Raw genomic sequence first — 22,775 nt, forward strand, 5'->3', positions numbered from 1 at the left:
TTAGCCCATTCTTCGATTCTTCTCTCATTTTTTTGGTCAACTTTCACGGTTTTTCTTGACATAGCTTTTTCACTTTTATTTTCGGTTCTTGACTTTAAAATACTAGTTATTTTTTATTTTAATTATGGAATATTTAAATTAACAACATTATCGAGATTTTCAAAGATCAAAGATTCAAATATAAATGTGGTTGGGTGTTAGGAAGAACTCGAATTTTCAATTTTTCTTCCCAGCTTGTAAAGCCTTAAATTTTGTTCTTTCAAATACCTTGAATCTAGAGGGGGATATTTAAATGTTTAACTTCCCATAAATAACGAAAATAAAAGAATATAAGATAAAAAAAGTCAAGCTTTCCGGACTTTTGTCTTCAAATCTCATTCGTTCGTTCAATTGATTTATTATTATTATTATTATTTTTTTATTTACTAAACTTGAATTATTATTATTATTAAGTCCATTTGTTCATTCTTATAGTTCTCCTATTTTGATTTTAAGGTCGTCCATGATTTTTAATGTTTTATCCCTACATTTTTTGGCTTGTCATTGGCTTTTGGCTTGTTTTTTTAAAGTAATTCTTTCATCTTCTAAAGATCTTTAAAATTATTCTTCATAATCTTTATTTTAACGTTTTATAGCATTGCATTTTTACTTTTAGTGCTTTTTTCTTGACATGAGTTTCTTCATTCATTTAAAGACCTTGCATTCATAATATATTAATTATATTTTTATATGTATTTATCGAACATTTAAAATAACAGCATCGAGATTTGCAAAGATAGTAACATTTAATGTATAAAGGCGTGGGAAGAAGAACTTGAAGAATCACAGATCAATTTCTTTTTCCAAGCTTGTCAAGCGTTTAATCTTCAAATCTTGGCAATTCTTGTTCCTCTATTATTTTAAACTTTAATAGATTTTGTATGTTTTTCTTGGGTTTACAAAACTTGAATTATTATTAATTCAATTGATTATACTTTTTATCTAAGGTCTTGGTTGATATGAAAAACTTGGTATTATGAGCGGGATTCGAACCCACGACCTCCGGCTTTTCCTCTTTTAGCCATATTTTCAATGGGCTCGAATCCCGCTCGTGAAACTTTTTCCAAGGAAATGCCACCCCTCAACACCAACGGCCCATCATGGAATGCCACCTGAGGAATCATACAGTATGGCGCGTAGCTTTCTCTTTATCACGGATAATGTGCCTTCCAATAAACGACAAGATATTTTAAGGGCTGTTGAAAATGCAAGACATCATCTCGAATTTTTACCGACTTATTCGCCTAAGGTGTACTACCACAACACATTTTTCCGTGACTCTATATGAAATTACGCCCTTCTGAAGATTTGAGGCCAACTCTCGCCTCATCTGTAAAGAGGAACTCGTCCCCAATCTTCCAATATCCAATTCACATCTTCCCGTGCGAAGCCTGGAAATATTCTGAGTTATGGTAAGAAGAGGTCCATAAGCCGATTGGCGGACCCTAAGGTTATTTTCATTGAGCCTTCTTCTCACAAGGCTCCTACTGGAAGAAATTGAAACACTTCGGACTTGTTTTATCAGATTTCTTATTTCATTTATGCTGCAGTATGAGTAGAGCCTTATGACGGATGAATGTCTATCTGTCCTGTAGACTCTAGTTCGACCCTATGACGCTGAAGAACCCGTCCTATTAAAGAGAGATTTACATTCTCCTGGCGACCTCACCCTGGCTGTACCCTTCATCTAATAATGTTATGACTTTGATACTGTCATACTCACTCAAATGCCTGACTGGAGCCATTGAAAAAAGTTTAAGAATAACATCAATTGAAATCACCTAAGTAAAAAGATTAACTGAAAGCGATCTTTAGGCGTTGAGAATTGAAGAGCATAATGCTACTCTTTGTGTAAATGGGATTAAGTACAAAAGTTCTAGGAAATAAACAAGAATTTGATATTGTTTATAATTATTTAGAGATCGTGAGATTTTCTTTTTAGTGCCAACGTTTCAATGTTTATTGAGATCATCTTCAGGGCCTGGGATTTATGGCTAAATAATCATTACAAAACGGTCACTAAATATTACACGTTATACCTATTTTGACTACGATAGGTCCTAATTAGCTGTAACTAATGTAGAAAGATAATGAATTTAATTTTAAACTAAATAAATTGAGTGGTGCGTTAAATTTGTCCATCAGTGTATTGGCATATCTTCTGAAAGGGACTTATAAGAGCATGTTATGCTGAAGTGGTAGATACGAAATAAATTGACTTTACTGTACTGGGGAAAAATAAGTAATGTAAAAGTCAAATTTGACTGGATAAAATCTATCTTTAGTTTCAATTAATTATTCTTTTTATGTAAGGTCTTGTGGGTTCGAATCCCGCTCGTGACACTAAGTTTTTCATCTCAACAAAGACCTTACATAAAAAGAATAATTAATTGAAATAATTAAAATAGTCAATTAGACCACTGAACATAAATGGAATACTTATTTTTTGTGTAAAAAAGGGATATTTTTTCGTATCGTTGTAACCCTGTTGGTAAGCACGGCTTGCTTGTTGCGGTGTTGGCGCTTGTGCCGCTCAGGCGCTGTCTGTTTTGTCCGTTTTCCCCGGATCGAGCTGTGATCGTGTGAGTTGGCTTTGGCCTGTCGGACGGGATTTCTATCTTTGAGCCAACCCGGACGAAAGATGGCGGACAAGGACGATTCGGAAAAGACGATCGCTGAAGATTTGGTCGTCACCAAGTATAAAATGGCAGGCGACATCGTCAACCGTAAGTTAAGAAGGAAGTTGTAATAAATTGAACGAGGCGGCCGCCGGCGTCGGCGCGGCCACCGCTCGTCCCAAACACGCCAACGGCCCATATGGGCCCGCCGTTCCAGTTCCGCTGTGATTGAACCGTAAGGCCATGTGGCCGTAATATTTCAGACTTTGTCTTCTCTCTCTACGATTTCGGCCTCATCAAACTCGGTCCATTCCTTTCGACATAACCTAGCAGAAAACGTTGTTGAGATAATTTGCAGTTTATTATTTCCCGAATAATTCTCAGTTTTTCCCGGACGTTAACAGAATTGTTTTTTCACAACATACTCCACTTTCGGTGTTGAAATCCATCCTATAAAGAAAATAATTCTACGTAATAATAATAAAAAAAACTACCACCAAAAAGAAATTACCAGCAAAATGTAGTTAGTTTTACCATAATATTGCCTACTTATGACCTACATTATTATATCAGATTAAAATTAAAGTGTGTTTAACCATAAGGCTTACGGCCTGTATTATCATATAATCAAGTGGTAATTTTGTCATTTCAGTTTGGTTAACATAAGCTATCCAATACGGAAGTCAATAATAAAAATAAATAATAGCAAGTATTGCTTACTGATGAGACCTGTATTTAATCTTCAAATGGTAGTTTCAGTTGGTTTTATCATAAGCTTGCTGGCTTATGACCTGCATGATCGTATAACCTTCAAAAGAAATTTTTTCATTTGAATATTTAAGATAAAGTAAAATATTTTATTCAATACAAAAATTAACCAACAAAAAATAAAAAATACTAGCAAATATTGCTATCTGATGACCTGCATTCAATCTTCAAATGGGAGTTTCAGTTGGTTATATCATAAGATAGCTGGATTATGATCATCAAATCTTCAAAAGAATGTTTTTCATTTGAATATTTATGATAAAGTAAAATAATTTATTTGTACAAAAGTAAGTTAACAAAAAAAGAAAAAAGAAGCAAATATTGCTACCTGACGACCTGCATTCAATCTTGGAAGTTGCAGGTGGTTTTATCATAAGATTGCTGACTTATTCCTCCATGAACATATAGTCTTCAAAAGAAAATTTTTCAATTGAATATGTATGATAAAGTAAAATAATTTATTCAATACAAAAATTAATTAAAATAAAAGTGTATAAAAATATTAGCAAATATTGATGTCTGATGACCAGCCAATCTTCCTGGGATCTTCCAATGGGAGTTTCAGTTGATTTTATCAGAAGATTGATGGCTTTTGATCTGCGTGATCATGTAGTCTTCAAAAGAAAGTTTTTCATTTGATTATTTAAAATAAAGTAAAATAATTTATTCAATACAAAAGTTTATAAACAAAAACTAAAAATAAAAAATACTAGCAAATATTGCTGTCTGATGACCTGCAACAATCATGGAAGTTGCAGTTGGTTTTACCATAAAGTTGCTGGCTTATGACCTGCATGATCATATAATCTTCAAAAGAAACTTTTTCATTTTAATGTTGAAGATAAAGTAAAATAATTTATTCAATACAAAATTAATTAATAAAAAATAAAAAAACTAGCAAATATTGCTTACTGATGACCTACATTCAATCTTCAAATGGAAGTTGCAGTTGGTTTTATCAAAAGATTGCTGGCTAATGACCTGCATGATCATATAATCGTCAATTGGTCATTTTTCATTTGAAAATAGGTAAAATAAGCTATCTAATATGTAAGTTATTAAAAAATAAAATAAACACTAGCAAATATTGCCATCTAAACTAGTTTTGTCATAAGTCTGCATGCTTCGGCAAGAAAATTTTGCCTTTGAGTGAAAATTTTAAAATGAAAGTATACAAAATTAGTCAGTAAAAAATTAGTAGTTTTTAGTTTAAAAGTATAAAATTTTAACAATAAATGAAGAAAAAAAATAATACATGTAAAACTTGTGATATTATTTTGAATGATTTTTCTATTCAAACTTTTCCAATGTTTGTGTGTACATTTTTTAGTTAGATCCATTTTGATGCGCCTTTAGCCTTCTCAGAACATTTTAGTCCGCCCTAACTAATATTATTGCTAATTAGCAATTTTGTTCTTTGTTAAAAGCATATTCACATACTCATGTAAGCAATTTAATAAAAGATTTTATCAAATTTCAGGCTTAAGCCACGTGGCAGTTTTGTAATGATCATTAGTTCAATATTTAAAAGATCGGCAGCATGTTCCTATCTGATCTGATTGTTTGGAATTTTTGCCTGATTGGTGCGGCCTATCTCAATATTTGTACATTCAAAACATGAAACGTTATTAAAAGACAAATTTGCCTTTATTCTATCTTGAATAAACAGAGCTCTTTTTTCTTTGTTGTTTTATGTTCAGGATATAAATTTTACTTCTGGTAGTAGTACAATGTTAAGCGAATTAAAAAAAAATTTTTTTTGTTTGGTGTAATCTTTCCCAATGTATAGATACATTAAAAAATGTTAAAATATAAAATTCAAACTGATGCCAAAAAAGCTGAAATCAAGTGCCTTTATGTTACAGGTGTATTGAAAAAGGTGATAGAGAAATGTGTTTCTGGAGCTTCAGTTTTACAAATTTGTGAATTTGGTGATAGCTTACTTACAGAAGAAACAAATAAGATTTTTAAAAAAGAAAAAGAACTCAGGAAAGGTAAAGGTAAATTGATAAATTAACATGTACCATTATTTGCCAAGTTTACATATTATTTTAATACAAATTTTTAGGAATAGCATTTCCCACTTGTGTTTCTGTAAACAATTGCATTTGCCATTTCTCACCCCTATCGAGTGAACCGGACTTAATTTTAAAGGATGGTGATGTCGTCAAAGTGTAAGTGTATTGAATTTGGCCAATGTTAGATGTCATTTTTATTTTTTAATATGTAAATTTATGTGAAATATTTTAGTGACCTTGGCGCACATGTGGATGGCTTTATTGCTGTTGTTGCACATACTGTCGTTCTGGGGGCTACCTCGGAAAACAAAGTGACAGGCCGAAAGGCTGATGCAATGCTTGCAGCTCATTATGCAGCCGAAGTTGCACTTAGGTTGCTCAAACCAGGAAATCAAGTAAGTCGTATTTCATATTGATTGTCCGTTCAAGTATTGTATCTTGTTTCTTATTGTAGACATACACCATAACTGATTCAGTACAAAAGGTGTGCGAAGCATACCACTGTAAGCCAGTCGAAGGTATGTTGTCTCACCAGTTAAAACAGGGGAAAATAGACGGTGAGAAGACAATCATTCAGAACCCGACAGATGCACAAAAGAGAGAGCATGAAAAATTCGAGTTGGAAACTCATGAAGTCTATGCGATGGACGTTTTAGTTAGCACAGGCGAAGGAGTTGTAAGTTGAAATAATAAACGAATAAATAATAGATATTGTTAAGAATTACTTTTACAGGGAAGGGAAATGAATACGAGGGTTTCAGTGTATAAAAAAACTGACGAGGTTTACCAGTTGAAACTAAAAGCCGCAAGAACGTTTTACTCAGAAGTGAGGGAGAAGTACGGTTCTATGCCTTTTACTCTTCGTAGTTTTACAGAAGAGAAAAAAGCAAGACTAGGAGTTAACGAATGCGTGACACACAAACTTATAGATCCTTTCCCAGTACTGTATGAGAAACCAAGTATGTATCATTGTCTTTATTTAGTCCGTATTCCAAATAATTTATTTGATTTGATTTTCAGATGAGGTGGTCGTTCAATTTAAGTTTACAGTATTATTAATGCCAAATGGACCACACCGGATTACCGGGCTGCCATTTGAAAGTGATGTATGTGACTCAGAGTACAGGATAGAAGATAGTGAACTAAAGGTGGGTTTGAAAGTATATTTTTGAAAGATTATTGGTAATTCGTTCATGCATGAATTCCTATTTAGGTTAAATTCAAGCATGATAGTTTTATTTTATTTTTTATTTATGTGAAAACGTAAAGTATTTTGAGGCCTATAAGCTGATAAAATGGAGGCTTTATCAGCTCCATCATCCTGGTTATTTTTGTTGATTTGCTTTTCAGTATTTCACCATCTTTCAGTGGTTGTCTGTGAGTAATTTAGGTTAATTGTGTTCCTTCCAATTTTAATAAGTTCATAAAACAAAGGATTGCGTTTACATTTTACAAAATCATTTAATATATTTTAACATGATAAAGCAAAGCAACCACTGAAACAATAAATCCAGGATGATCGACATCATTGTACAGTGTAAATGTGAATGTGTTAATTTTTTTTTTTCCAGGCATTATTGACTAGTTCAGCTAATCCTAAATCAGGTAAGAAGAAAAAGAAGAAGGCCATTAAGGAAGAAACAGCAACTACTACAGAAGTCAGGCTGCGAAATGAAGTGTAAACCAGGCATTGATAAGTTGAGGGAAAAACAAAAGAGAACATTTTAGGCGATTACAAAAAGAATGCAATTATATTTTGTATATAAAACAAATTGGAGATGTCAACACAAAGTGTTGCCAATTTTGGCAGTGCCTCAATTTTTTTCTTTTCTTTCAAGTCAATATAGAATTTAAAAAACAATTACATCAAATTTGTAGAAAATGAAAGAGGACATTTTCAAAACCTGTTTCAATTGTATGCAGATTCGCTAACATCTTGTTGGTACTGTTTTTAATTTTTTTTTTCTATTTTGTTTATAGATTTTTTGATGTTTATGTACATTTAAGATAAATGTGCCTGTTTTGCAATAATAACAGTTTGTCTTTGAATTTTGTTTTTCTAGTGCCGTAAAGGCTCAGTTGCTATCAAAATGTGTAAGTAAAAACTAATAAAAAAAAAAAAGAAAAAAAGAAGAACAAGAAAAGAAAGAAAAAAAGTGAATAGGATGTACAAAAGAATCCTTGTTTCACCTAAAATCTAAAGTATCAGCAATACCATACTTAACATTTCTTTGTAATGTAGAAACTCAATTATATGGCCAAAATCAAATGTGTTCATATTCCTTTAAGGTATAATCACATAAAAAAAATTAACAATACATTGTAAATTGACGATATATACATCTTATTTTGTCTTGACATGTCAATATTTTCCACTCTTGTAATAAATCATATTAAAAAAAACAAATCAAATTGACAACATGGAAAATTGAAATGGAAAAAAACTATTGTGACTGAATTTTCTCATGTGTTTACAACACGTTGTTACATCCAGGAGACTGTAAGACCTGATTGTTGGTTTCTACAGTATTCTAGTTTTAAATAAAAATCCAAAATTTACGCCTATCAATTGAAAACACCCATATGTTAAACCAAATTGTGGTTATGTTTAAATAACTTCCAAGTTTGATTGTGGTTGGTGTGAAAATCGATCACAGCTCTTACTATCTGCTTGGTATGAATTACCTTAAAACAGATGGAGTTTATAAGTTTTAAGTATAAAATTAAAACATCAACTGCAAGCTTATTGAATATTCTAAATTGTGGAGAATAAACATGAATCCTGAGTCTAAAAAATGTTAGTTGAACTTGGTGAAATGTAAATATTTAATAGCAAACTTGGAAAAAAGTGTTTTAATGAATCAAGGAAAACGCAAGCTTACACGTACTAAAGACCGCAAATTAATATTTCCACAAGTGTATACTGTAATTCGGTTTTGAATGTGGGGAATAGCTGGACTCAAAACTACACGTGCAACAGGCCACCAGGGTTTGTCAGGAACAATGCCTCCTCTACACAATTGTCTACTTTAATGGTTGGAAAGATGGTCACTGTCAGTCCCTCGGCAATCTTGGGCTATGTACATTAGTTGATGATGGTTCATTCTGAAGTACCGTCGAGTAGGAGGTGTATCTCGTTTGTACCTTTGACGCTAGAAGAAAAATAGCTCCCAAAGCCATCCCTCCCTACTACCATTGTGCCTCAGCCACTGCATCCCATCCTACTTCTATGCAATGGCTTGTTGATGTGGGTTATTGTGCTATATGTCATAGTGTACATTTACAGTATGACATACACATGAACACAATCGATTCTGGTTGGTCAATAGGTAGTATGAAAAACTAAGCAGCTGGGTGGCCTGATTCATTCCAACTGAAAAATTAGCCAACTATCGGCAAACTGTTTATATTGCATCGGTTAACCAGGCAATGCTATATGGCCCATTTGCACAAAGATTGCCAACATTTATAATAATTTTAACCCATTTTAAAGAATAAAAATTTTTGGTAACATTTTAGAACACTTGGGTAAAAGCTGTCCAACATAGCTTTGACCTGTGACTACATGTATGAAATTGGCTAATGTTGAACAGCTCCACCAGCCAGCCAAAAAATTTGTTAGCCTACTGTTGATAATCTGATAGTATTTAAAGTTGCTTTTACTTCAGTTGACTCATTTACATTTAAGATTTTGAAGGATGTCATTCTATGGTTTCTAAGAGCAATTGTATTCCTGATTTTCCTGTAGACGCTCTTTACAACATCCATTAACGTCTCAACAGATTACAAAGGAGAAGAATTCAGGAGGTAATGAGATACAATGATTTGGTATTCACATAGCACCAAAACCAATGAAGGAACAGGATCAGGTGTTTTCTGTACAACCTCAAAATAAGAGCAATCAAACTCATTAAGGAAGTACATCTCAGTCTTTCAAGCTGGAATAAATGCCATCCAAAACAGGGAATCAATAACCTGTTATTGTCGGTACCAAGACACAAGGGAATTTTATATAATGAAAAGGTAGACACACTGGCCAGAGGAGGATCTGCTGCCCTATACCTATTTTTGGGATGGCAACAGTATAATGATAAACAGAATCATCCGTCATCAGAATGGACCCGAAAAAGATATTGGATAAATTGTAGAAGTGCTAGATACAGTAAACTTATGTTAAAACAACACTGGTAAACTGACTGCTACAGCTAGAGTGGGCCAAACTCAGAGGAGTGATAGGAATATTAACCGGTCACTGGCATCTGAGAAAATATCTGCATAACATAAGAATGTTCAATGCTGACCCCATTTGTTGGTTATGGAACAGTCGCTAATATCATCTTTGAATGTGAATCAACCCCTCAGTAGAGAAAAGGATACAAAGAAAACCCTGAGAAAGGATTGTATCAACGCCCTAGTACTTCTTAGGAGAAAAATTGAGTCGATAGCACTGAACTAAGGAACATTAAGCCAGAAGGCTGCAGTTCTTGGGGAACAAAAAGCTTCCTACATAATCATCATTCCTCTTTTGCATCTACATGTGAACCCTTACTTCATCTACAAATTTCAATTTTTCTCGTTGTAATCTAAAAATTTTAATACACATTATTTTGCAATAAATAAATAGAGGAATCTAAACATAACAATAATAAATAGCATGTAGATAGATGGTAACATGTAATGCTTGTCAGAGAATATAGTGTAAGAAAATTATAAAGAATTAAAAAAAGAAAGAAAACAATAGAAAAGTTACACTTAAGAAGGCACATTGTACATACAAGATAATAATAAAAGGTATTTACAAAGTATAAATTATTTAACAGTAATTCTTGGCAGATTTCAATTGAATAAGTCAATAGTAAAATTATTTTGTTTTATGATTATAAATAGAGGAGAGGAGAATGTTTTAAATAATTCATTTTTCACTAAGGATCGTTGTAGTTGGGTGAATTTGGAATACAATGATTAGATAGAATAAAACTAGAGAGAGTGAGAGATCAGGTAAATCTATTTGTGCTTGAAGGGTGGAAAATAATACCAAAAAATTTGCTGGTCAAACCAGGCACATCCCACTGTCTTTTATATTTTGTGCCAACAATGAAAATAAAATGGGGTGTTGGATATACAGAGTTGATGTCATTAAGAAAATTCCAGTCATATTCAATCATAATCAAAAAATTTGTTTCAGTTTGCTTCAACCCAATTGACACGTCCGATATGTTTTAGGCCTTGTATGTTTTATAGTGAATAAGACAAAGTATTTAATGCACAATATCAAAAAACATAAATAGTATTGTTGTTTCATTATTATTTCTGTCGCTAATTATGAATAAATCTTTACATTACTTTTGAACCATTTTTGTTTAGTGGTCTAATGGACCAAATTACTTATTTCAATTAATTATTCTTTGTATGTAAGGTCTTGGTTGAGATGAAAAAGTCAGTGATTATTGTTATTATTAACGTGTAATTTAGTGACCATTATGTAATGATTATTTAGAGATTGTAAGGTGCAGTCTGATGTGATGTATCTGGCAAAATTCAAAAGTCACGATAGCTCAAGTGGCTAAAGCTATTGAACAGGAGGTTGTGGGTTCGAATTCCACTCGTGGCACTGACTTTTTCATGTCAACCAAGACCTTACAAAAAAAAAATTAATTGAAATAATTACTTTTGAATATAGTTAACAGAATCAAACAACTCAGTATAAGTCATATAATAACATATTTATTTACATAGACTAAATTACAAGAAAAGATGTTTAGTTCAAATAGAATTTATTAACTACGATTCACTGCCTTTAGACTCTTGGTTGAGCTGATTGGACACCCAATCCGCGCTATATCTGTAGAGAGTGCTTGCGTGCTCAGGCAGATCCAATATGAACTTGGTAGCCGTGACGATTCCATGGTTCCAACTAGTTTTCACATACAAGGAGACTTCTGCAGCCTTGGGCAGTTCCGGAGTCTACAATTAATATAGGGTTGTAATTATACAGTAAAAGTAGTTTCCCCTGATTGTATATTTATACCTCTATGGGTACTTCTTTCAACAAAGGGACAGCAAGCTTGTACAAATCTTTATAAAGCTGTTCGGTCTTAGAACTGTCCTTCCAGACGCCGTACTCTACCGAGTAGTAAATCGTAGTCCCAACTATTCCGAGCTTAGTTCCAACTCTGAAAAGTAATCGTTTGTAGTCGTCGTCGAATTTAAGAATACTCAATTGCATTTACTTAACGAGTCGTGACATTCTGACTTATTCGATATTAATCTGCTAGGCGAATATATCCTTTTCTTCCTTATTCTAGTACTATCCTCCTAAACAAATTCTTAAGCTATACTAGTTCTATAACCTGGTTGCAAACAACCTCTACGTCTACAGAGCATTGATCAGTGAGCGTAGAGGTCCGAGGAGGGGGTCTATAGATGTCACACTTTACCATGTGTACATTTCATTGACACATACATATGTTCAATGTTTCAAAAAACTTTCTTTTGTTCGTTTATGGCCAATGAATAATTTTCAACGCTTTCTTCTTGTTAAGATTTAAAAAAAGTATTATATGGAACATAGAATTCTCAATTGTCTAATGTCATCACCAACAGGCTGCTTTTGTCATGTAATATAGTATTAAACCTGAAATTAATTAAAAACACAAAAAGCTATAAGAAGAGCTTAATATACATACAAATATACTGGCATGTTCTCAGTATTATGAAATAATGATCAACTCATTAGTTTAAAAAGTATTGCTGTTTTTTTTTTGTTTTTTTAAACAATATCAATGTTACACTAAACTACATAACTAGACCTATTCGTTCTAATTTCTCTCCATACTTCGAATTAGCTATTAATTAACTTCCCTCGGTGCTAATTTGCTAATTTTTTTCAATTTTTCAAAAATACTAAAACTGATATAGAAATTTATTTATTTATTTATTTACGTATCGAAATCCACTATAAAAAGACATTTTACAATAACAAAAAATATGATATATGTAAAAATACAAATAATAAGAATAAGGACATATATGCATGGTAACAATATAAATGATAAATATAAAAATACAATTAAAGAGTAAAAAACTGAACAACAAAAATGAAAGACATAATTACTAACCAAATAAGGCAGAGGAAACAAGATAAAGCTGAAAGACAATTGAAACTACTCTAATTAGGTACATACTTAATGAAAATAATGCTCTTTGTAAATATATAATAAGACTACAGTGAGAGAATTAGTTGAACCAGTAAATGAAATAAATTGTAATAATTTTGTACAGTATGAAATATAAAAGCATGCAACTAAGGTTGTAGGATATGGTTTTTCACAGATTGCACAGAACTATTGAAGAAGTCAATGCTACTGCAGATGTTGTTACTCTTGATCATCATTCTGTGTAGAGGAGAAGAGAGCATGTAGTTAGAGCTTTGGAATTCAATATAAAATAATTTATAGGTTTTAAGAGAGTGCGAAGGGACATGTATCTGTAGTTGAGAGAGGAGAGAAGGACTATCAATGAGATCGTTTAATAATTTAAATACAAAAACAATATCAAAGTAATCCCTTCTTAGTGCCAGTTCGAAAAGTTTAAATTCAGAGCGGATTCCAGGGTAGGCAGAATTCGGAGGAAGATTGAGTTTGTAGGAAAGTTTTTTTTGTTTTGTTTTGTACAGATTGAAGAATTTTTTGATAATTTAGATAGAATGGGTTTCAAACAGGTGTAGCATATTCTAGTATGGGTTGTACAAAAGTTTTATAAAGATGGACAAAACATAGAGGATTTTTAAATTCATAGGTGTTCCAGATGATAAAACCTAGCTTCTTCATAGATCTATTTTTTATTGAAGAAATATGTTCTTTAAACTTGAGCTTTTGATCAAAAAGTACACCAAGATCCTTTATGACCTCAGCTCGCGTTAAAAGAGCATCATTATTTATGTTTATTGAAAGCAATAAAAGAAGATTAATGAACAAAATGTTTAATTTATAAAAGAAAAAATATTTCTTAAACAAATTAAAAATAATAAAAATAAAATAATAAAAAATTAATGCCTCTGTAAAGAAAAAGCTAAATAAAAAAGAACTGAGTAAGATGAGCACTGATTTGAAATGTTCTTTGAAATATTAATGTCTTGGCTCTAGGTATATAAAAATGGGTGGATGGTGTTTTTATTTTGTATCAGGAAATATTTGAAATGGTTTTAAATTTACTGTAAAGTAATTTGTAAAAACCATGAGAAGCGATCAGGAATGAAGTATTTTAGAAAAAACCTTTTCCATTTTTTGACGTTTCGACATTTATTCAGGTCATCTTCAGAACCTGAATGAATTTAAAAAAATACGTTGACTGGAAAAAATACACTATCGATGTAAATAATATAAATTTACTGTAAAAGTAGGAAATGGCTTGGGTTTTAATAAAATTAAACATGGAACAAGCAAGTAGGTATTGACACTAGGGTACAATTTTAAACCAGTGTAATGTTTCCCTTTTCTTTAAAATATAACTATATCGAACACAGGAGTTCATGGAAAGCTGGAGTGACCTGTTAACAGGGAACAGGTCATTAACCCTCATTAAACACAGGGGAGCAATAATCAAAATGAGGAAAAGCAAACAAATCAAGTTTTTTATACCGGAAGTAGGTTGGGTAAAGATTTTAAGTTGATGTATAATAGAGTTAACTTTCTTTAAGACATTTATGAAGTGAGTTCTCCAATTAAATTTAACATTAAAGAAAGCACTTATATTTTTAACCTCTTAATTTTAATCTATTGTATCGCCATAAATTTTGATTGTATTAACTGAAATGTGATTTAATTCTTGTTATTTTTTTTTCCAAAAATTATGGCTTTGGTTTTCGAATGGTCAATGATGAGATCATTAGTATAAGCCCAACTAATTTTTTTAATATTGATACTACATTGATGTGGTCAAATGCATAATTAAGGTCATGCAGCTTTCAGTGAATGTAGATCTGAAGGTCATCAGCATAAAACTTATATTTACAAAAATGTAATACCTTATTCCTTATAAACTCAGTAAGACATATGGTAAAAACCAAGTGGTCCTAATATAGATCCTCGAGGTACACTACCGAGAATAGGTTGGAATGATGAATTAGAGTCCCTTCAACAGCCTGGAGTCAACTAGTAAGAGGAGATTAACATATTTAAAGCAGAACTATAGGATCTTAAATTTTGAAGTTTCTCAATAAGTAAAACATGGTTAATAGTGTCAAAAGCTTTATAGAAATTAAACAGGCCAAGAACAGTAAAGTTATCTATCTATGTTTTATCTTAATCCTTGGCCAGATCCAGTAGAGCTGTGGGTGTTGAAGCCACTCCAAAAGCCTTGACAAAAGTCAAGATTAGTTTCTTTAAAATGTTTATTTTGATCATGCATGAACCTTTCAAGGGGTTTAGTCAAAAAACAGAGTTGAGAAATAGGCTTGACATTTTGAGAGATATCTGGGAGAAGTTTTTAGGGATATGTTTAATGAAAGATATTTTCCAAGACAGAAATTGTTAGACAATAGTTAATGATGTGAAGCAAGACAGATCACTAGTAGATGTATAGCTGTTAAATTACCATTTAATTCGTGACCAGTTAAGGAAGATTTCTTTCTTGCAATTTGGTTAAGATGTGTAGAGTTCCTTCAATCTGATGATGAGCTGTAGGCTTGAAATCCGGGTAGTTGAAAACAACTTACTGAGTAGGAACTATCTTTTTAAAAAGATTGAATATCACACTCACTCCACCATTTCCATTGATGTGTATTACTGTCTACAAGTTGAAAGTAGGAATTTTGGTGGCAGAAAGGAACAGCCAGAATTTTGGATAGTTTGGTTGAACAAGAGAGGAAATAGGAGTAATCAAAGTGATGAAGTAAATCTTGATTTTTTATATGAGGCCAAAATCATTCAATAGATACCATGTTTGATTTGCGTTGTCTATCTTTGCAAAGATGTTTAAAAAGTGATTAGATTTTTTAAAAAATATTTGCATTTTATTATTGTTGGAAGGTTATGTACATACATTTTTTAAATAAAAATTTATCTCTTCTTATGATAATAATAAAAAATATTTAGAAATGTAAGGGAATGAAATTTATTGTTACAACTGGCCTTCCAGGTCCATCACCAAGGATCAGGTCCATGCATATATTCTTTTCTTATATGATAAAATATTTATTTTATGAACAAAATAGAAAAATAAAAAATATAAGTAAGACAATAATTAATATAAATAAAAATATACATTTTTGTTTAGAAATATTTATATTAAAATGTAAAGGGAGGTCCGGAGTACCCGTGCTTAATCCATCCAAAAACAACTGGACGCAAACGACTAACCACTTAAAATAACAAATAATTCTCTCTAAATAATATTAAAATGTAAAATTTGTACTACATTAATAATTAAATCCATTATATTTCATGGTCCCATTGACCAAATAACTTCTTTCTTAATTAATTAAATAATCTTTTTATGTAAGTATTGGTTGAAATGAAAAAGCTAGTGTCACGGGTGGGATTCGAATCGACACTAGCTTTTTCATTTCAACCAATACCTTACATAAAAGATTATTTAATTAACAATTAAAATTGTTATATAAGAAGCCACCAGAAGACCCCATGATATCATCTTTAAAACCCTGGATGCCCAGTGGTTTTAAAACTATAATTTCAAGTAATAGGAGAATGGAAAAACCACTGGGTTCATAAAAATAAAAATAACCCTGCCCAACAGTGGCAGGTTAAGAAAGATATTGGCCCCTGGAAAAAAGGAAAAGGCCACATTTACAAGATTATGCTTAGGTCATACAAGAAAAACGCAAGGGCACCTTCTGGTCGGAAAGTGACCAGATAGGTGCCACAAGGTTGGAATAACGGGTGAGCACCTTTTCAATTGTGGAAGGCTTGACTTTATTTATTGACCACAGGTTTTCCTTGAACAAAAACCATCTTAATATTTCGATCGTCTCCCAAATATATAAATTTTTGTACTAATTCAAGCAGGTTGTGAGTAGCAAGGGAGCAACTCATAGAGCCAACTTTGACCTCCATGTCGACAACAAGTGCGTCAAAATCCTTGCCGACTTGGAAATTTCCAATAGTTTTTTCTTTGTTTAAAGCTAGAAACAAAAAACTTTAATAGACAAATGTTATTGTAAAATGGTATAGAAATTACCCTCTGCGCCTCCTAAAGTGGCTAAATAAAAGGCTTCGTGGTAGGTGAGGGGCTTCACTTGTTTGCCTAAAATACTAAGGTGATTTGATGTTGCAAGGGTGGTACGCATTGCGTCCATGATACTCAGGCTAATTCCACCAGATACATCTTAAAAAAATATTTTAAACAATTTTCATATTTATAAAAAAATAATATAATTTAATACCAGTTCCCAGAGCTACTTTAATTTTGTTGTCCAATAGTCTTTTAACATCACAAAGTCCACTTTTTAAATAAGTATTGGAATTTGGACAATGCACTATAGCTGTCCCTCGTCTAGATAACAGCAACAGTTCATCATCCAATAGATGAACACCATGGGCTAAAATAGTCTAGAATTCAATTTTAAAATGTGATAAAATTTATTATTATTTTTTTTTTTCAATCAATATGACACCTTGTTAGTCAACAAGCCAGCTTTGTCATAAACATCAGCATAGTTTGCACAATCGGGAAACAGTTCCATTGTAAGTTTGATTTCTTCCAAATTTTCAGAAATATGAGACTGAAAACAATTTTTAAATCAATGATACCTTAAAACTGTTGTAATAAAATTACCGTGAATAGGGAAATTACTTGAACATATAGGTCGTACTTTTCAGCAAGTGAACCGAGTTTTTTTAATAGATCCTTGTCACACGAAATTGCAAATCGTGGAGTTATTACAGGTTCTACAAGAGAGCTCTAAAAGTTGAAAGATATTAAAAGCCAATTTTTTTTAAAGATAAATTTTTATGTTTACATTTAATTCAAAAACATCTTTGACAAACTCTTCTGTTTCTTTCAGTGATTCATCCGTTTCCTCAAAGTAATCTAAAACTGAATTCTGGTTCATATTAACTTTCCCGATAAGCGCTCGCTGGCCTTTTCTCCTAACTATTTCAGCAAGTAACTTCGAATTATTTTTAAAAATCGTGGAGAAATAGCAAGCAGTCGTCGTACCACATTTGAGAGTTGTATCCTTTAAATTAAAAATAATTATTTCTTAAACAAAATAAATAAATAAAAATTCGACTTACAACAACATAGTTATAAACAGTTTCAGAAAAGTTCACGTCCTTGTATTTTTTCTCGAGTGGAATTGTGTATGTGCTAAGCCAGTCTAATAAACTTTTATCCATGCCTAGCCCCACATTTGGAAATTGGGGAGCATGAATGTGTCCGTCTATAAATCCAGGGCACAAAAACATACCAGGTTCCAGTTTAAAAAAAATAAAATTGTCTCCAATCATTCTTCGAATTTCATCCATACACTCACTATCTTCCAAAGCCACAATCTAAAAACCACTTTTATTTGAGTAAATTGCTTTTTCTTATCATTTAGAAAACATCCACCTTGCCATCTTTTACTGCAATTAATTTATTTTCTAAAGCTGTGATTCTGTCTTTCGAAACGCTATGGACAATTGGCCCTTGAATGATGATAGGTGGCTAAAAATCAAGAAAGCAATATTTAGACAGTTTCAAAAATAACAATTACTTTAACACTTGACTCTAAAGTATTTTAGTTTTAAACATTTCAATTTGCATTAAATGTCATATGGGTGAAAGGCTGCGTACGTTCTTGTCCAGCATGTAGAGAAAGGTTAATTAAAGGGAGCAATCGAAACAAATCCTCTCTATATAGGGAGCAAATAGGAATTCCACCTGATATGAAAATTGTATTCGATCAAAGCATCAAAAATTTGGATTCCTGTTTCGATTTTTGAAAAAATAAGACTGTTTTATTTTATACAGTACTTGACAGTTATCTCATTTTGTGTTTATTGAGAGTGAATGTGTAATGTGAGAAGACTGATGGAGGAATATCAAGTACTCCACCAGCCAACTTGAGTTAATGTAAATAGGAAAGAATACATTTAAGAATGAATGAAAGTAGTAAGCATTCCTAGGTTTAAAAACTGCATGCATTGCAGGCTGAAATGACCTACCTGTTATAAGTTCAATTCTGAATATGGTATGTATATTCTGTATCGGCAGGATTAAGCATACACTAATCAATTAAATGTTATAAATAACAAAATGTGTAAAAACTAACGTTATTTATATAATTTTTTTTTTACAAAAGTTCATGCCAAATTAATAAGTGCCTTAAAGTTGTTGTTCGATTCAACAATTACAATTAAATAATTTAGCATTTACTTTTATAAATGTTTGTTGCATCCAAATAATGAATAAATTTGTCAAAAAGTCATTTATCAACTATTTTTAAATTATTACAGTAGCCAAGAATGTATTTAAAAACAGTTTGAAATATATGTAACAGACAATACATAAATAAATTATTGTTATTACATTAGTACTATCTTACTTACAGCAACATGATTATGAAAATCGATGCATGTATTTTTAGAGATGGATGAATGAAAAAAATCTCCCATTTTCTTTGAAGTCCTCTAAAATATATATATAACAATACAATAAGCCTTCAAATAATTAATCTAAACTGCAAAAAATAAATAAAATTCTAGTATTATATGTTGATGTCATTACATAAGAAATGTCCTATTTTATAAATATAATGATTATTTGGAGATCATAAGATGCAGTCAGGTGTGTAAATAATCATTAATTAACGGTCACTAAAACTACACATTTATAAACATAGTCGACTCTTGGTAATTCAAAACCCAAGGGACCATAAAAATAATTCAAATTATCAAGAAGAAAGAAAATCAAATTATTAAGTGTTGATATGCAATTATTAATTGAATTGTACATATATAAAACACTGTAAAAATAATGAAAAAGTGGAAATAGATCAACTGTAAAATTGAACATTGTTATATGCATTATTAAAAAATTCGTGAAGCAGTTTTTGTTTCAATGTAGCCTGTCTAAACGATTTTCCAAAGTGACTAGCGCTGAGAACTCATTGACAAAACATTAACCGCTGAACATAACAAACTAGAAAATTCCAAACAACTTTAGGCCGTAAGGAAGGAAACAATACAAGGAAATTTAGAGGAACAGTACAAAGAAAAATTTCCAATTATAAAGAGGTGGAAGTGGCTCCATTTCAATTTATAGAAATGTTGCTCTTTCTCTCTTTGTTACGAAAAATATTTTGTATTATCGAGTGTATCCCAATACATAATTTTTATTTGATTTACCAAAGTGACCTTCTGAGTTCACATTATCAAAAAAGTTGAGATAAGGAGTTGATTTCCGAGTGTATCGAAGTCACGCTAGATCAAGTGGTTAGAGCAAGCACCAGCGTATTTAGCTGAAGGTCATGGGTTCGAATCCCACTCGTGACACTTTTTCATCTCAATCAAGACCTTAGATAAAAATAATAATTAATTGAAATAATTAATGTGGTCAATTATGACCACTAAACATATGAATTATCAAGTTTCAAATTAACAATAGTATATAACCTGAATGTATCAAGAAAGGACAATATAAATTCTAAAACATATACCTAAACCACCTATGAACTCTCTCAAGTCTGTCAGCATCAATTAAACCATAAAAAATTCGTACATACTCAATATAACTTCTACACAGGAACTAGAACAAAACTCTTACGTCAAATAAGTCAGTGAAATCGCCAGTTATTTTTTTAATGAACTAAGTTTCTATTAATATTGGAGATCATAGAATCAATATGATAAGAGAATTTGTTAATCATTAAAAATTACCACGAGATCTAGTATTTTAGATACTTCCCCACCTGCTTACCCTCAATAAAATAAGCAGGTTTAATTTTATTCTTAGTTTTCCTTTTGAAAAACAACTTGCACTTTTCATAATTCATTCTACATGTTGCATGGCAGCACTCCAACTCAAGATATACAGCATTAAACTTTAAACCATCAACTAATAGAGATTCAGAACAATCCCTTATGTATGCAACTATGTATATAATTTTTTTGATAAATTACTAAATTGTAAGATTTCTCTGTGAGTCTGTGGGGTGATGATTTGGTAGTAAGGTCGTTACTGATCATTTTAATTATTATCCTTGCTGGGTTGGTATGTCAGACGCATTGTAGCATTTTGCCATCTTCAGTACTTGACATTTTGTCAAAAATGCCCAGAAGTCAGAAGCTCTGCTCTGTAGTCATGGATGTAAGCAGGGTAAGGCAGCAACACTCCCAACACTCATGGAAGAGCAACCCAGGCTAGGTATACCAAAATGATTAGTAGCGACAAATTACGTAATAATTATTTCCAAAAATTTTGCTGTTTTACCATAATTCTTACTGAAGCATTTATTTTTTATTTCATTACTTTAGTTACACAATCATAAATTAAATTTTTCATTTAGATCTAATGAAAAAATATATTATATACACAATTACCATACCATAATAAAAAAAAACATACTATGTACTATTTTTTATCTAGCATTTAAAAAGACATTTGCGCTCTTAAAAATTTATTAGTCAGCCAACAGAATTTTCATCATTCAAACAGCACTACGTTTTGATCGCTTAAATAATTTGTCAACTCAGAAAAACCTTCTGAAAAAAAGACTGTCTTTTAAACATACTCAAAAGAAAAAGTGTGTATTAAACAATCATTATCAATTCTGTAAACCAAACTATAATTTTTTTTTAAGCATTTACTTCAATTTGCCAATTATTCCATTTGACAGCTGTTCTGGTGATAGCTGTGAATTGCTCATCAACAAATATCCTCAGTGGTTGAAGATTTGGGAAGTTTAATGAACTAAAATATAAATTATATAAATTCTAAAATGTGAATACGTATACAAAGTTTGGGATTCATGTGACAGAGTGATAAAATAATCAAGATTTGGAAGAAAACCCGCAAGTAGAGACAGACCCAGTAAGTGATGGTTCAGCATGAGTTCACCGACTAGCAGACCAAAAGCCATTATCAGCTCCATAGATAGAACTACAGAGATACATATTTGAATTGCTCTTCAACCAACACTTGCATTGGTTGAAGATTTGAAAAGTTCACTGAAATAAATTCTAAATTATATAAATATATAATATATATCTAATAATATCTTAACGCACTACCAAATTTTGCATGCAGAAGTGACAAGATATAGTAAGGAATACGTCTTCCCAAACAACATAACTCACAGACAGCTTAAGGTGGAACAAAGCGAGTGATAAAAGGCAGACTAGCAGGATTGTGAACGTTCAAGCTGTAACTGCATCAACGGTGAAATTTTAAAAACAAAATTTTTAAATTATACTGCCTCCAGGGCATCCATTTCTTCAGTTCTACAGGGTAGCATATGGCCCGTATTTTCTCTATACTAATGATTTTCCTTTCTATGAGCGCATAACAGATTTTGTAGCATAGCTCTTATCAATGAGGAGCACAATTTAGTACATAATTGATTTATTTTAAATAACACAGCTGTATAATGTAAATGATGAAATACTAACGTTGACTATAATAATTATAATAATACCAAAGTAGCTGCAACTGTTCAATCAAAAAACAAAGAATATTTGTACACAATACGTAGATGATTTTAATTCAACTATCAAAGATCTTACTGAATTTCGGTCAACCTGTGTTAGATAAAAACAGGAAATTATAATCATTTATAGTGTGTTTACGTCAACATTCTCAATCTGACATGCCCACGTGGCAGGCTGATGAAATAACATCTGATACGTGGTAACTTCTGTTGTTCTGGTGGTTAGATGCCATATTGACATGTATAAATGATGAAACACTGCTGAGCAAAGTTATAAACTCGAACGAACGATCATCATAGCGATATTCATTAATTTTTCGTTTGTCAGTTTCAAAAGAACTAGGCCAGCTACATAGATCACGATGATCGGAAACGACCAAAGTACAGGTTCACCACCTCGGAGACCTAAAGGAGAAATCCCACAACATAACATTTTAATCGCTGTATAATGGAAAACCTAATTAAGGGGAAAATTGAAATTTTCGACAAAGTATAAAAAGAAGCTGATGAAAAAAAAAGGTGTACAAGTATACAAAGTTGAAAATTCACCTTCACGTGACAGGCTGATAAAATACAAGTACAGCTAAGCCTTAGTCATGTGTTGACTTTGTAAAACTTCATTTGAAAGCACTTTCTGAATTCGATCATGGATTAATTGTAATTGCATTAATTTATTGAGATTTT

The 22,775-nt window shown here is 31.7% G+C and overlaps 3 protein-coding genes across 11 annotated transcripts; 1 reads left to right on the plus strand and 2 right to left on the minus strand.

The window, feature by feature from the left end:
• Positions 1-2,556: 2,556 nt before the first annotated feature.
• LOC106664912 (proliferation-associated protein 2G4) lies at positions 2,557-8,008 on the plus strand. 2 transcript variants are annotated; one of them, XM_014390994.2, is made up of 8 exons: positions 2,557-2,765; positions 5,291-5,425; positions 5,494-5,599; positions 5,676-5,838; positions 5,898-6,119; positions 6,177-6,402; positions 6,464-6,591; positions 7,015-8,008. In XM_014390994.2, the coding sequence occupies exons 1-8, from the start codon at positions 2,681-2,683 to the stop codon at positions 7,123-7,125; spliced, it is 1,176 nt and encodes a 391-aa protein (XP_014246480.1). In that variant the 5' UTR covers positions 2,557-2,680; the 3' UTR covers positions 7,126-8,008. The 2 variants fall into 2 exon arrangements, with proteins under 2 accessions (XP_014246480.1, XP_014246481.1); XM_014390995.2 differs by having other exon boundaries at positions 5,291-5,419.
• Positions 8,009-11,145: 3,137 nt separating this feature from the next.
• LOC106664797 (MICOS complex subunit MIC13 homolog QIL1) lies at positions 11,146-11,902 on the minus strand. Its single transcript, XM_014390790.1, has 3 exons — positions 11,674-11,902; positions 11,472-11,616; positions 11,146-11,407 (listed from the first exon to the last, which is right to left on the minus strand). The coding sequence occupies exons 1-3, from the start codon at positions 11,688-11,690 to the stop codon at positions 11,225-11,227; spliced, it is 345 nt and encodes a 114-aa protein (XP_014246276.1). The 5' UTR covers positions 11,691-11,902; the 3' UTR covers positions 11,146-11,224.
• Positions 11,903-15,987: 4,085 nt separating this feature from the next.
• On the minus strand, positions 15,988-22,521 carry LOC106664936 (guanine deaminase). Of its 8 annotated transcripts, none has more exons than XM_014391029.2 (10): positions 22,231-22,521; positions 18,994-19,074; positions 18,014-18,109; positions 17,698-17,955; positions 17,421-17,639; positions 17,255-17,362; positions 17,076-17,183; positions 16,845-17,010; positions 16,640-16,786; positions 15,988-16,583 (listed from the first exon to the last, which is right to left on the minus strand). In XM_014391029.2, exons 1-10 carry the CDS (start codon positions 22,330-22,332, stop codon positions 16,375-16,377), a joined length of 1,494 nt encoding a protein of 497 aa, XP_014246515.1. In that variant the 5' UTR covers positions 22,333-22,521; the 3' UTR covers positions 15,988-16,374. The 8 variants fall into 8 exon arrangements, with proteins under 8 accessions (XP_014246515.1, XP_014246516.1, XP_014246519.1 ...); XM_014391030.2 differs by having other exon boundaries at positions 22,168-22,521; XM_014391033.2 differs by lacking the exon at positions 22,231-22,521 and adding an exon at positions 22,054-22,215.
• Between the last annotated feature and the right edge of the window lie 254 nt (positions 22,522-22,775).

Source organism: Cimex lectularius, unplaced genomic scaffold (genome assembly GCF_000648675.2).
Source record: "Cimex lectularius strain Harlan isolate CLEC.00 unplaced genomic scaffold, Clec_2.1 scaffold105, whole genome shotgun sequence".
In the NCBI taxonomy this organism is placed as follows: Eukaryota; Metazoa; Arthropoda; class Insecta; order Hemiptera; family Cimicidae; genus Cimex; species Cimex lectularius.